The following is a 16,945-nucleotide window of genomic DNA, read 5'->3' as shown; positions in this document are numbered from 1 at the left end:
CAGGATATCTAGCATTCTGACATTGTTGAGACCAAAAGTGTGTAATAGTGTCTTTAAAAAAATAAGAAAATAAATTAATATTCTAACATGTTTTTGATAAATTAAACGTGTAAATTACATTTTATATTTATGTCAAACATTTATATTCTAAAAAATTGATTTTAAAATAAACATGAAAATGGCAGCTACAGCGGTTTAAATTTTGAGATGGCTACAAAAATTTTAACTGATTAAATGAAATAAAAGATACATTTGAAAATGAAAATAAAAATAAAACACCAAATATATAGCTTTAGAATACATCCATTAGTAGCAGTATTTCAGAAAAAAAAAAAAAAAAAAAAAAGGAGTTCAATGTCAATTTCAACAAAGAAGCAAGAGAAGTACAGAAAGGTATGGTGGTGAGAAACTTTAGTTATTAAAGGGTAACAAAAGACCTTGATGGAGTACAAATGGGAGCAACAGCTACACTTTATCCTATAGTGTAATGAAACAACAGAGTGGGTTGCCACAAGTCCGGAATTTGGTCGCAAGTGACAACCCTGAAATGATAATTGATAATTATTGAGGATTTTTTCTTTTTTTCTCTATATACAACAAAAAATTAATACCCATAAACGAATTGCATAAAGTAAAAAGAATGAGAGCACACAACACTCATCTTCCCTCCAGGGAATGACTTGTGTAGGTGGTACTTCAAAACCCAAATAATCAATGATATAATCACACTTCCAAAACTGTATAATTTGCTTCTATGTTTGTGTGTCCCTGTCTCCGGCCACAACTTTCCGGTGGCGCCTACTACCCGGTCTCCGTTCTTTTACATGCTTTCCAGGGCCCCTCCTGGCAACCTTTTCCGATGATGTTTCATGCACACGTTGCAATGGTGGACTGAGAGCAAATGCCACCGGAGCAGCCAGACGTTCCAATATATCCCTATGGTATTTCTGTAACCAACAAAAACAAATTATCACTGACAATAAAGTTGACTTCACTATCAACATGTTTTCCTGACTAATTATCAAACTCTCCTTTTATTGAAAAAACACACGAATTTATCATACATAATATAATTTCTAATCAAAAAAAAAATTCTTTCACGGAGACACAATACATCTTGAGTAAAAAGTTTATAACTTGATAGTGTGAAGCGAGCTTATCCAATCATGTATGATAAATGTACTGATTTAACAATAATTACTTTAATAATTGTATTTATTAAAAAGTTTGTTCGCAGAGAGAGTTACAAAAAATAAAACATATATTGTTACATATCAATCATATTGTTCTGTAAGAAGCCTCTGGTCTGAGATTGTTTTACACAAACGAAATAAAATCTTTACCTGAACTACAAAGTTGCGTCGTTCACAATCCAAGAACATGAGAAGATGAAAATCCACCCTGGACAAAAGTTTGTCCCTGACAGTTGAGAAACTAATCTGGTCTCTTGAAGTGAATCGGTCAACTTCGTTGAACCAAAGACAGGTAAAGAGGTTGCTAATGGGAACATGCTCTCTTATAATTACACATCCTTCAGGAACATCTGCAATTTAGCCATCAGGGTTGAGAAATGAAGCAGAAGCAGAAGCAGAAGCAGATGCATGTCATCCAACTGGGAAACAAAATTTAGCTTACCACTTATTAGAGGAAGTTTGGCCTCTGTATATGGAGTCAGTCCCTCATTCTTGTAAAACTCAATCTGAAAGTCTATAGAGGCATTATCATACTTTCCAGCAGCTTTATTTGCCTCGGCCTCAGCAAATACATCGAAGCGTCTATAATGTTTAGATATTGCAAAAGTTGCATTCTTCCTCCACAAAAACCTAAACAAGGATGAGAGCAATAAGGTGATGAAACATGGATTCTATCAAGACAATCCAAGTAAACTAGCAAAAAGTATGCATATGAATGACGGTGGGTCTGTCACTTTGTTATTTCATATATAGTAGAAGATTCAATTATGTTATTCAGTTCCTTCATTTGCGGGTGCCCAGTGCATGTATAGGATCATCCCTTATATATTCACTGACATAAAGGAGAATAACAGACAATCAATTACTCAGAAATTCCTATTTTTCTTTTGTTATTGGAGGCTTCCTCATGAATCCAAAGAATATTCGTGACTATAATTGTTGGTACTTGCAAGCAGATACTCATTATAAAACCCTCTACTGCTCAGAGGAGTGGTCAAGCATCTCAGTCAAATTCAAGCCAATCTCTCTTCACATAAATCATACCCCAGAAACAATATATGAAAATCAAATAATCTCAACCCTAATTTTCGTTCCAGATACATTATACATAGTCTCGATCACAGAGAACTTGGATAGCCGCCCAACCGAGATGGAGAACAATAGTTGGCATAGAGCATAACGAAGATAAGGATCTAAAGAGGAAAAACTAAAACCAATATATAAAGCAGTGAACATGCATGAGAAGGAGGAAAAAATAAATAAAGCAGCAGAAGAAGCTGATAATAATTAAACTTTTGTTTCAAAATAAGTTTTATATTCTAAAGTAGGCATTAAGCAAGATTCTAGTACTTCAAAGCAGACATTGAAGATAAAATCCTATAAAGTATGTCCTAGTCACACGCTCTTAAAGGTGATAACTGAAAACTCTATTTATGCTAGCTGATAATGAGTACTAATGCTGGTGAAATAGCAATTTTGAACAAATGCCTAGGTAGCATAGAAACAATTTGATATACTAATTCATAATAAGAGCAAGCAGCGATGAAGATCTCTGATCCAATGTTATACACAGCATGTATTGATTTAAGTAGCCAGCTGTCCTGAGCGTATATACTCTTTGTGTGGGCATAGCTTTGTTAGGCCAGATGGGAATTTCTAGATAGAGCTGTCTAAATGGTATTTTAGAACCTGGAAGTTAAGGAAGATAGTATATGACACAAGCATAGTTTATTAGGAGCATAATACTGTTCCTTTGTGGAGGATAAATTGGAACCCGCACTTTAAAGACATTCAATTAGCATTTGTTCACTGAAATCGCCAATTCCACATCTTGAGTTTTAGCAACCATATTACAGGCAACAAACTCTATTTTGTCAGACCAGTTATAAGTTTTAATCATTAAAACTCATACCAATATTCACCAAAACATCTCAACGAAAGACAAATATAGAAGCCTTTTTTGGTCTAGAAAAATTAAGATGTCATCTTGTGTAGGAAGGAAATAAAAAAGTTGAACTTCCAGAATTTTCAATGCCCAGTCACGAAAGAAGGAACCAAAAAGATAAGGAGAAACAACTATACAGGACCATATGGTGCAATTGAGACATTCTAGGAAAAATTCAGATATAACCATTCATGGTAAAACCATGAAACATACTACTAGAATATATCAAGCCCCATATCTCCTAGAGCATCTGTAGTTATAAGCTGTCATTAAGGTGAAATAGAATTGCGAGTGAATTCTGCACAAGCAGTATACTTCATATATCTTCAGAAGAATTAGAAATGTGAATCTCATATCGGACAACATACAGACGTAAGACTGAAATGAGATCCCAACACAATTGTCACATGTAAAGTGAATCCGCATATAGCATTAAAGAACAATAATTACCTTTCAAGGATTTGATATGGATCAACAACAAGCTCGAGCTTTCCATCAAGCCATATAGAATAGCGGGCATTTGGAACCATTCTATGCAACAGAAGCTTCGGAATCTGCAGAAAAGGAAACTTATCTTTCAGGTACACAAAAATTACTACGATATGAGCAAGAAAATGAAAACATTGTCTGAGTGATGTGTGGGTATTTGTTATTTTCAATTCAAACCATAACGCTAAAATTATATTTGAAAGAAAAGAATTGTCCCAATGATGAATGCACGGGAGAATAAATATGCAATATTAGATATTTTCATCTAAGTTTCTATTTTCTTTCCCCTTCTGGGCTTCCATTTGTGTATCAGACGGGTCAGTGTAGCTTATTATTTCCTATAACAGATTCTACAAAGATGAAACCCCAGCCAACAATATTATATTTCGATAGAAATAACCAAATCTTAAAGAAAAACTCAACTTTCTAAAGCCTTCAGCAACAAATATGACTAAAAACCAATATACTAATTTCATGGAGCTTGTTGACTTATAATTCTCACCTTCCCAGAGCGTCTTGCATCTGTATAAGGAAGATTATGAGCAACAATAATTCTCCACAAACCAATCTTCTTGCTGATTCCCAGCCTACCAGAACTCCTCAAATATTTTTCTGTTTCTTCATCAACGAACATAAGAAAGCACACTGTCTCCTTTGAATAATCACTTATATTTGCTGGCTCATTTATCTCATCAAAATTTCCTGAACATAGGATTTAATTCATCAGAAACATAACAAATTAAACATCTAAATGAAAGCCAAAATCACATAATACAAACCAAATATGGCTGATGCAACAACTATGCCATGACACTGCTCCATTTCGAGGAGGTCATCTTCATCCATGTCAAATCCTGTGTTGCGGCCAGGTTTAGTTCCTCTAACAAATCTGAATGACGTACACATGCAACATTGTAGATGCAGAATGCACAGAAGTAAGTAAAGGGACAGGACAAATATCCTCTATTACTGAAACAAAAAATAAATTATAACCACAAACAACCTTCTTCAGTACTCACAGATAAACAGAAGGGAAACATCGAACAAAATACAAAACATACCCACAGTGCACACTCATTGACTCTCGGATATCAAAAGATTCATTTCTCTGCCACAAAGTAGGATATCCACCAAAGTCCGAACCACCAAATTCACCATCCCTGCTAAGAGTTTCCTCATGGATAAATGCTAAGTTCTTAAGTACTGGAGAAGGAGACGGCAACTTTGGCATAAGTGCAATCGCTTCTTCCACGGGAAGGTAACATACCGGGCAGGCTGAAACACAAAAAAACAAAACATATTAAGGATAATGTCACTAAAATATCCATATCCTCATAAACTACACAACTTCAAAAGAACCGACTGACTCTGTAACGATGAGGGATAATATTCCAATTACAATCTAACTAATATAAGGCCTTTGTAGAAACAATAAGGTAAAAAAATAATAAAAATAAGAAAAAGAACTTACGTCGTGGCCCGGTTCGCTTTTTGTCTGCCGGTGGAGGAGGAAGTGTGAAACTATTACACGGATGACCAGGAGGAAGAGTGTAACCCAGAAAATAGCTTGGGGGAGGAGGAGGTAGAACTAAAATTGTGGATAATCCCAAGATTTTTGAAGCAGATATCACAGATGGAGAATCACCTATAGACGTGCTTTCATTAACTTTAATGTTATTACGCACACCGTTTCCGTCTTGTGAATCTTCACCTGTAAGCAAGCCAAATCACAAAAACTAAATCATGTGAAACACAAAAACAGATTTCCTTCCTCCACCTTACCAAGACAAGTGGCATGCATGATGCATCCCTGCAAGTCTATAACCAATCAATCAAATTCAAACACATGTTTGATGTTTCCCATGCAGCTTAAAAGAGTAACACAATCACATCATTATTAATTACTAAAAAGGAAGAAGAGAAAGTGGGGAACCTTTTCCAAGGTACAAAACCCAGATGAAAACGGCAGCGGAGATTGCAAAGAGAAAGAGCATTCCCACCTTCTTTCTGCCCGCAAACTTGAAGATCCAAATGAAGAACCTGTCTTTCTCCTTCAGCATCTTGGGAGGCTTTCGTGCTGATTGAATTGGAGACACGCCGTTGTGCTGCAGAAGCTGCAGCTGCTTCTCCAAAGAGCCATAACTCCCAGAACGAATACCCAATGACCCACCACTCATCTTAACCTCTCTGAACCTTCACACGCCCCTCTCATTGCCCTCTCATCAAAACTTCCTTTGTTTCAGTGGAATTGCACTTTGGCAATGCCACTCTCACTTCCAACTCAGCAACGCACAGAAAACCAATTGTGGGATTTCTTTTCTGCCAGTGACTCTTAGAACAGAAACGAAAAACCAAGTGCCAGGAGCAGGGAGAAATCAAATCGAACAAGTGCACTAAGAAAAGGCCAACAGAAATTCGATTGTGCGGCACTGAAACAAAAACTGGGTCCCTAGGAAAATCCCCCCTTTCTTCAAAACTAGGACTGAATCAAGCTTTTTTTTTTTCTAATTGACCCAGTAGGGTTTTTAGCAGAGAAAATCTGAGTTTTCTGGAATCTGAAACTAGGAAGAAATCTGAGAGAAGAAATCTGGGATCAAAAATTTCAAGTCATATTTATACATAAATTTTGAATATATTTTAATATTGCTGTTGATTCTGAAAAGTGACGATCCCGGAGTAGAATATTTACCAAATTATGACGAAAACATTTTTGAGATGTGGAACATTATATGATATAATAATTAATTAATTTTTAAATGTCGCTGTTGGTTAGTATTATTATTTTCTTTAAGACTAATTGTGTGTTGTTAATAATGAATGATTTTCTATACATTATATGCATTAAAAAAGGATAATAAAAATTAATAGCTCTAATAAGGCATTAATTTCTATTTTAATATTTTCAATGTTGGTGGGAGAGAAAAAGAGCTAATGTCAAAATAATGTAAACACAAATTTGTTTCAGATATAATATTTCTCAATTCACTCTATTTTAACTTTTTTTTATTGGGATTTTCTTTTTAATGAAAAGAGGATTAAAGGGATTTAGCATTTTTCAAATAGTTAAAACTAACAGACGTAAAATTATTTTATAACTATGCAATAAACAATTATTCTTTTTATAAATAACAAAGGAGTTAGTCTTGAAATAATATGTGGTATATATAACCATTGGATAAAATAGGACCACTTTTTGTCCTTTTTTTTTTTTCTTCACCACCTCACTCTCAGGTTCCTCATTTTACATCCTATCTCCTCACTACAATTATTTTTTTTATATTACATTTGTTTTAAACTTAGACAGCAATTAATTATATATATATATATATATAATATAATATAATATAATATAATATAAGGAAAAAAATGGGTAAGAAAGTGGTCGTATTTTATCCAGTGGTTATTTATCCAATTTTTTTATTCAGCAAATACTTTTTTTCTGACTTAGGTTGTTTGACCAGGCCAATCCAGTTCACTTTTTTTCTTCTTAAACTAATATTTACTGTAAAAGGAAAAAATACCAGGTCTAACGAGCCCAGTAATATTGACTTATTAGTGAAGAAAAAGACAAAATAAATAATCATAAGATAATGAATATATTATGAATGAATGATATGTTTAGATTAAGCAATAAAGTGATTTTTACTCTAGTAATTACATATATGTGGGGAATTATCATTGAATTATTGATGTGTTGTTTGAATATTATAAGATATTCATATTTCAATGATATTGACTAATAGAGAAAAAGGTGATGAAATTCAACAAATATTATTTAAGAGTTAATAATATTTGATGACATTAGTGAAAAATCATTTTATCATAAAAGGAAGGTTGTTAGATGAGTTGTTGTAAGTTAAATGTGTGATTATACATGATTTTGTGTTAATTATTATAAATAAATTTAAATGTTAATTAACTATCCTATGTAGTGATAGTTTATTTACATGTAAACATATGATTCTACAAAGTGAGAGGGTAATTGAAATAGTAAGAATTTTTTAATGATTAATTTTTTAAACTAAGAAGTAAAAGTTTAAATTGAGCTAAAAAGAGCTAAAATTGTATAAATATTTTATTTTAAAAAATTAATCTCATTCTAAAAGTACATAGCAATCTTTAAGACTTTACTAGCATTTTGTCATTAAAAGGTTATAATTTTAGTATGCATGGTCCCATATTTTTAACCGGTTTTGAATGTGATTTATTGGATGGATTATAGAAAATAATTATTTTCTTATTTGGTAAAACTTATAATCAATATTGTTGCTTCCTTGTGCAGAATAGTTTTGTTGTCCTCTCCTTTCTTCAAACCGTCACTTATTAACACCCTAAACAAAATGATAAAAAATAACCCTAATTTCTTCCACTCACTTATGAAGAAAATAACATTTTTCACATAAAATCAATTTTAAAAAAGTTAGTAATGGGCTAATTTTGATTTTACTCAATAGCATGTCAAAGAATTCACGAGATTGATGTTCTACATATTAATAATTTGCTTGGAGTTATGTAATTAATTGCTTGCATGAACACTGAATCAATATTGAGTAATTTTTTTTATATAAATATACTAGAATTATAAATAAAATGAAGCATGTGACATGATTGAAATACATATTGATTTATTAACTATATAACTATATAACTATATAACTATGAAATACACATCATTATATTCTCTGGAAAAATAAATACAGTAATAGAGAGTGTCCTTTTAGTATTGAGAAAAATTGTTTTGTCAACGGCAAAAGATATAAAATTATTTTCGTTGATGTAATATTACAAAACATTTGTAAGGATAAGGACAGTATTCTTTTTCAAATAATTATATACGGTAAACGTAATTTGATAATATTACATAACAAACTAATTTTATACTTTTGAAATTAAATTAAATTTTATAAAATGAAAATATGTAAATATATTTTTTAGAAAGGTTTTTCATTTATATAAAGGTTTTGGATGTGTTTCACAACCATGCAATTGTTGAAGTAGCTTTCTACATTTTTTTAATACACAAGCAACTTGCATGTCATGCCAAATTCGCAAATAAACAACCTCAAGTGTACATACGACACCATGTCTTACGTTTTCAATATGAATGACACAAAAATGTTTATACTATAATATTTTAATGAAAATGTTTATATTTATTTGATACTATCATTTCTTTCTTTTTATTATTTTTTTTTTAAAAAATACAAAATTTTATATTTTTGTGATCATTTTATTTTTGTACTTTGTGTCAAATGAATATAAAAGTATGTCATGGTCAATTTTTTTATTTAAATATTATTGCATCTTTATTTCTTTCATGTATTTTTATTTTCCTTTTTCTCTTCCATTAAGGATTTTTCAACACAATTTCGTGAACTAACTACTAAAAGTAAGACTCCACGAAGCATATCTCACATGATCCATTGCTCTTTATTTGTATGAGAATCACTTCTGTACTAAGCTTTATTGATGTTTTTAGTTTGGATTCATCAATATATAAATACATGAACAACGAAGATTGATAAAAAATAAAAAAATAAACCAAGGTCACTACAAGATTTTGATAATAAATAGTATTCTCACATTTAACTTATTATTTAAAATTTAATAACAACAAAAACAAGTTAATGCTCACATGCAAATAATCTATCTAGCATATATGGCTACTGAATATGGGAGGGGTTGCAGATTTAGTTCTTCAAATAACGAAAATTTTAGTTTAGTGTAAAAAAAAACTCAAATTAATTAATCTTTGATGTTATAGTTTAATAATAAAACCATTTGTAATTCATTATTATTTAAAAAAATGTTTTTTAACAGCAATATAGTCCAACAAAACTTAAGCTTTCTACATATTTACAGAATAACATAAGTATATTATGTTTTAAGGGCTAAATTACCAAGCTTTCTTGAGGTTAATCGATGATTAATATAAATAACTAAAATTTGTAATGAACATTTTAATATATAGGATATATGTTAAGTTTATGTATGTGGTTTTGAAATCATTCTTAATATTAAGTATTAAAGAGTCACCCATATCTTATCCTGTTACGTGAGTCCCGTCTATTTTAAAAATTTCAATTTATGCATTTAAATAAGGGTGGACCTCCACATTATACTTACGTTTCAACGGTCTCCTATGCATAATATATATATATATATATATATATATATATATACATATATATATATATAGTCACATACTCGTAATCAAATATTAATTAAAAGTTTAAATGACTTGAATAAAGTAGAACATTATCGAATCAATATTTTAAAATGAAATGATTTAATTTTGACTCATTTATTAATCTGACTAATTCATAACTATAACAAAGATTTTCTCAGTGCCAAACTATCATAGAAGGTGAAATTAAAACCAATAAACTGTTAAAGCATTTAATGTTTGCTTTTCTAGTACTGTATTTTAATGACTTCTTAAGAACTTTGAAAAACAAGGAAATGTCTTTTTTTTTTTCATAAATTAAAAATAATTAATAAAGTCTAACAGAACCGGTCCTGATATCGAATCAAGTTTAAACTTAGAAATGTTTGATTTTATATTTTTATTTGCTATTCGATGCGTGGATCCTTGCTTGTATGGTGAAGAAGAACGTTTTAATTTTCAGAATTTTAATTACACAGAAACAAATATAATTTCATTCTTGAAATGGTATAAAATTGCAAATAGAATGAGTGGTCTTATTATCCAAATCTTTACATATATAAAGCATATAGTAAGAACAAAGAAAAACGGATGCCAAAGGTTATATATATTATAAAGTACTAACCATATAAATATATGTTTTTTAAAGTTTTGTATGATTTTGTGTTATTTTTAAATTTTGAATATAATGATACACTAACTCATAATAATATCTTTTATACTAATTAAAAAAAATATATCAAATCAATGTAAAAACAAAAGATTTAAAAAACATTCAACTTTTTATATTGCTTTCAGAATCGATATTAAACTTTTTAATATCGATTAAAAAATAACATATAAATGTTCAAATATATATATATATATATATATATATATATATATATATATATATATATATATATATATATATATATATATATAATATAAATAAAACAAATGATTGATAGTACAAAATTAACATATCTCCAAAGTAGTTATATACATTAAACAAAATATGTATTAAACGAATAAAAACTCTATCTTAAACAGTTTAACCCTTCTTTGTTCAAACAAAAATTCAAACATATTACGTGAAATTTAAACAAATTGTGATTTAAATTCAACACTTCTTCATTCAAGCTAATAACACCAACCTTACCAAACTCAATCAAAATTGCATTTACAAAATAAATAAAAAAACTTAGGATTCCATCAATTCGATAAACAAAACACACCATGAACCACCACCAAATAAGAGAAAATAAAAGGTTAAATATGTTTTTCGTCCCTCAACTATTGGTCGTTTTTGTGTTTAGTTCCTCTTTCAAAGTATGGTACAATTTAGTCTTTCAGCTTTAGAAAACTATGGTTTTAGTCTTTTTTACCAAATTTTTTTTAATTTTATTTGCTGTTTCAAGTACGTTACATTATAGCATTTGGATTGTTTACATATTTTGACACATTTTTGCTTCAATGTTAACTGAGAAACGCGTTTGAAACAGCAAGTAAAGTTAAAAAAATTTGGTAAAAAGGACTAATACTAGAGTTTTCTAAAGTTGAAGGACTAAATTGTACCATACTTTGAAAGAGGGACTAAACACAAAAACGGCCAATAACTGAGGGACGAAAAACATATTTAACCCGAAAATAAAAAGCAAAACAAAAAAAAATGCTTAGTTCTCTTAGGGTGGTGAATATCATCAAAACTTAAACCACACCAATAAAAATTGAAACAGAGAGGGAGAAGTAGAACGTCGTAGGTGCTAATTGCGATGGAAAAGTTTTCAATACTGATTTTAGGTTTGATAGGTATAGAAAAGTTTTATAATTTATTACAGTTTTATCTTCTATACCGATTATCAATCTAATTGTTATAATCTTTTTTTTTCATATTTACTAAAATGTCATAACACATTTTCTATATCTAATAAATTATAACTTGTATAAAAACAGGCTATAAAAAATCTTTTCTACATTAGTGATATTTTTATTTTTATTTATTATGGTTGGGTAAACATCTAAAACTCACCATTTTGAGTTAAAACTGATTAAGATGTAAATATAGAAATGGCATTTTTAATATATAATTTTGTTTTTTTTTAATATTGTGTGAATTATGAAAACTAACCTGTACATATTCACTTAGTAAATAGTTTTATCCAATGGTATTTGCAACCACACATTATATCCCGTTTTTTATGACTTTTCTTCTTATGAGTGATACAAAATATTCGCTTTCAACCAAAATTTGTAATATTGATAAAACTCAAACTTAACGTATTAGGAAAACCAAATGTAAGTATCTCTTCAAACATCCACTTAATGATAATAAGGTATACTTAGAGGACTTGCATGTGATTATTTAATATTTGACATGATTATTAGCAAACAATTAAGGACCACGCTAATTTATAGGTTACTATATACAAACCTTATTTATCTTTACCATAACATTTTTTCTATGCATGGTTAGTCTTTGTCATAACAACCATCTATTGGAGTTTTGTTTTTTTAAGTTGAATACTTGTTTTATTTGAAGACGTGAGAGTCTTGAAAGCATGAAAAAGACTAAGAAAAAGACGCAACCCATTTCGAAAGCAACACCTAAGCCTCTTTCTTACACCATAATCAAATCAAATTATATAAATTCCAACCATTCTTCATTTCATGTCTAATCATAACCAATTCCCACATTGAGTGATTATCAAAACTTACAATGGCTTAAGCAATCTCATCTATTCATTCGCATTTTCTAATTTCGTTTGATTGCAACACAAACTTTTGAAACGGAAACAAACATTATAATATATTTAAATCAATAAATACGGTTAATATATAATTAATACCTTTCTTGAATCATAATCTAGAATAAATGTATTAGTAATTTTATTGATGGATACAATAATATGAAACTTAGAATTAAAGGAGTGAAGGGTTGTGATGACAGCTATGGATGATGAATCCAAACTGTGTTGACATTTGATTCAAATTAAATGGCCTCAACACAACATAGCTATAAAAATAATTGGCCATGAAATGTTTGCAAAAAGAAATTAAAAGGAAAATAATTACAGATAAATTGGTTCTCGGAGGAAAAAAAAAACAGATTACATAACCGATATTAGAGCTCAATTATGTTTATATAAGGCTATTACTGACATTTTACTTATGATAGGTGCAGGAAGCAATTTAATTATCTAAGCCCGCCTTGCAAATACAAAGCTATCAATGGCCTGCATTTAAACACTAAGCCCTTGGAAACATAGATTCTACAGAGAGGGATTGAAAGCCCACTTCCAATTTTTAACAGCATTTAATCAGAATCAAATTTTTATTTTTCAGAATGCATTTATATATTTATAAGTAACATCTTCTTGTAATTTTGCTTGTAATAACGTTAAAATTATTAAATTATTCATTAAATATATTTAAAAAATAAAATTTAGAGGAGAAAAAATAGACATCATCCCATTCAGTCAAATTGATAGGTCTGATGATAGCACATTTTGTTATTATCACATGCCACAGTTTGATTGCATATATGATACATACACATACATACGGATATGAAAGAAATGATAGATATCACATATTCTAGGTGGAAAAGAAATAAAAACAAAAAAAACAAAAGGTTGACAAAAGTTTATGCTAACATTCATACACAAACACAGAGTCAACGGATTATTTCGTTCACATGGTCCTTTTATTATTCATATCTCTTTTGGCTTGTATTCAATAGATATTAAAAAATTAGAGGAATTAAAAAATAAATAAAATAAACATAGTGAATGTTTGATTAATGAAACTTCTTTTAACCAAGTTTATTTTTTAATCGTATTCTCTTCCTCCTGTTATGTTTATCTCTTCTAATAAAATTGGTTAAGAATTAATTATTAAATATATAAATTTGAGTTTTATGTTAATTTGTTGGTGTTGTTGTGTGTCACCAATTTATTGGCACAAATAGATTTAAATAAAAAAAATAAGGTATTTTTCTTTACAAACTTTTAGTCTATTATGTAATTTAAAAATTATATCATATTTTACATCAGATTTTAGGAGGAAAACAAAGTGAAAAACACGTAAAGAAAAATAGTGAGGGTCTATGGTGAGAAAAGAAAAGAAGTTACACAAGAGTGAAATATCTATTAAGATTTTCTTTTGTTCATATACTTTGTTAGTAAAATTATTATTTTTTATTGGTTTTTGAAAGTTTTAAGATAATTTTTAATGTATTTATTAATTATTATTAGTAAGATTGAACTGAAGGCTGTGCAAGCGTGCAAGTTTCTTGTATATAATAAAAAATGGCCCATACATGTTATTGACAGGGTGAAAGAGGGTAAGCAGAAAATGTTTTTGAAAAATATATTTTTATACAATTTTTTTTTACAACATTTTAATATAACATGTTACTTTTTATTAATTTATTATTTTTTTATTATTATGTTAACATATTCTAAATTTAATAAAAAAAATAACATATATAACGTATCAATATGTTATCAACAAAATTTATGTTAACCTATAATTGGCCTTTTAAGAAACGGTTAACGTCAGTGTGTAACTTTGACTTCAGAATGCTGCAATTGGTGCGGACCATGACATACCAATAAATAAAGTCATACATAGGACTTAATTACATTATTTGAAAAAAAAAAGTTTATAACTAAAAAATTCTTTTTCACAGAAAGAAAATTCTCCGAAGTATTTTTATTTATTTTTTATATTTTAAAATAAATAAGTAACGGTATTAGATACTCTTCTTAATGATTTGTTGGGTTTATATAACGATTAAAAAACATGTAATTAAGATATTTTTATATTAAATTCAAATAATACAAGTTTGAAATCTTAAAAATAAAATTAATTTAAAATATATAAATAAATGCAAATGCTATGCGAAAAATATTAATAAAATCTATAGGTAGTTTTTCGAAAATATTAATAAAATCTATAACAGAGAAGCATGTTGCAGACAAAACCTGTCGAATATAAATGGGTTCATATTCTATCGTCTTATTATATGTCATGTCCTCCTAAGTTGATTTTTTTTTTTTTATCGTGATAACAAAATGACGTCGCTTTTATTATACGATGATGGATTTTGTTTTTCTCAATTCCGATAATTAGAAAGAAAAATATGTAATTTATTACTGCAATAGGAACTGTGTCTTTACAACGTCTGAATATAGACACGAGATATATGATAGTAACTAAAAATTCAAATTCACATAAATACTAGTATATCTACCCGTTGACCTATTATCATCCTAAATTTATGATGAAAGTAAAAGAAAGAAATATAAATTGAGATAATTTTTATGCTGTTTAACGAGGGAAAAATGAAAAAGTTATTTTATATTTTTGTTTTAAAAGACAGACTTTTTTTACTATAAATATAATACATATTTTCAGAAATTTAGAAAAATATTATATCTCTTACAAATCAAGATTAAAAGTAATTTATAAACATGTTTCTATATCTACAAAGACAACATTTTTAAAACAAAATCATCGACAAAAATACTAAACTGATGCAATTTTGACTTTAAAATTATCAGAACAGTATAATTTTAAAATTATGTTACTTTGATCCAATTCTATTTTAAAAAATCGTGTCAATATATATGAATTCAGTTATATATATTTTTTTTAATTTTAATTGAAGTTGTATTAGTTTGAGTTTGATATGATTATAAAATTAACATAGTTTAAGATTATATTATTTTGATAATTTTGATAATAAAATTATATCATTGAATATTTTTTCCTGAAATCATTGTGATATTAGTGGCTTTAAAACATTAGTGAAATCAATGACATAAAATATAATCTACCTAAGTGTTTTTACCATTTTTCTTTAATGTCAAATTAAATAAACAATATAATGATACTAAAAAACAATCTAGGAGGCATTAACCATATTCTTCATTAAAATAAATACGAGAACTAATTTTTAGATGAAAATTATTTTGAATTTTCATAATAGAGAATAATTTGGATGATTGGCAGTTTTCGCAGTAGTATTGAGTTTGACCTTTATATTATGCATTCATTCTAATTTTCAGGTGGTCAAGAAATGCGGTGGAAAAATATTTTCTAGATATATTAAAATATCATTTTCTATTTTCTTTAGTACACACGACTCTATGATGATTTATGTTGTTTTACTCATGTTTGAAATATCTTTCACTGCTTTTAGATCTTATTATATTGCTGTTAAAGATGGATTTAAATCTCAATAAATGGATTTTAGAAAACAGTGAAAGAAAAATTAAATTATTTGTTTTAAGAGTTTTAGATGAATGAAAGTAAATAAATTTAAAGAATTTTTTTATGAAAAGATGTAATAGTATTTATGATAAAAATTAATATAAAATAAAGTTTGATTAGTTAAAAATGATTTGAAGTTAACAGAAAATAAAATTTATTTAATTAGAATAAAATTTAATAGATGCAATTAATTTAAAATAAAATGTAATCGGTTGACAATAATTATAATTAAATATTGAATTATAAAAAAGTTAATAATATTATTAAATATTTATCTTTTTTATCATTAAATAGTGAAATCTATCGTACATTCAAAAATGATTTTCTAAAATGATATTTGAAATAATTTAGATGAAAAAAATATATAAAAGTGGAAGCTACAGATGTCTTAAACAGAACATCAAGCAGGAGTATTCTCATTTGATTTCACTTTCTCATCCCAAAAAGCAAGAACTTTCTTGAAAAGTAACCACACTGGAAAATGAATTTCAAAGGTTGTAAAGAATATAAGAATACTACATGATATGAGATTATTATATTTTTATAAAATAATTTTTAATTCGTGAAACAAACATCATCACGTTATGCATAATTATGTATAGTAATAATAAAATATCACTTTTTTATTTTATTTTTTTATTCTTACGTCGTATAGTGAGAAGATGACAGCCATATAGAAGGAGACATTCATTAATTGATAAATTGGTATGAATAGGAGAGAGAGAAGAATCGCCAACAACTTGTTTGCTCAATCGTACAAATAATAGACACTTTTATTAATTTAACTCCATTTTTTTTTTTTTAACTTTTAATACTTTCAATTAATTAAAAAATATTATTTATATAATGTTTAAAATAATTAATTGATTATTTTGGCTGCCGACCTGCTTATGC

The 16,945-nt window shown here is 28.2% G+C and overlaps 1 protein-coding gene across 1 annotated transcript; it reads right to left on the bottom strand.

Moving 5' to 3' along the window:
* Positions 1–396: 396 nt before the first annotated feature.
* Positions 397–6,259, bottom strand: LOC106776291. The gene is made up of 9 exons (XM_014663696.2): positions 5,561–6,259; positions 5,099–5,338; positions 4,689–4,902; positions 4,407–4,516; positions 4,130–4,329; positions 3,589–3,692; positions 1,636–1,823; positions 1,344–1,543; positions 397–947 (listed from the first exon to the last, which is right to left on the bottom strand). Exons 1-9 carry the CDS (start codon positions 5,802–5,804, stop codon positions 753–755), a joined length of 1,695 nt encoding a protein of 564 aa, XP_014519182.1. The 5' UTR covers positions 5,805–6,259; the 3' UTR covers positions 397–752.
* Between the last annotated feature and the right edge of the window lie 10,686 nt (positions 6,260–16,945).

The sequence above is a fragment of the Vigna radiata genome, chromosome 10, assembly GCF_000741045.1.
Source record: "Vigna radiata var. radiata cultivar VC1973A chromosome 10, Vradiata_ver6, whole genome shotgun sequence".
NCBI classification, from domain to species: Eukaryota; Viridiplantae; Streptophyta; class Magnoliopsida; order Fabales; family Fabaceae; genus Vigna; species Vigna radiata.
The sequence above is the reverse complement of the archived record's forward strand: the minus strand, read 5'-3'. Positions and strand labels throughout refer to the sequence as shown.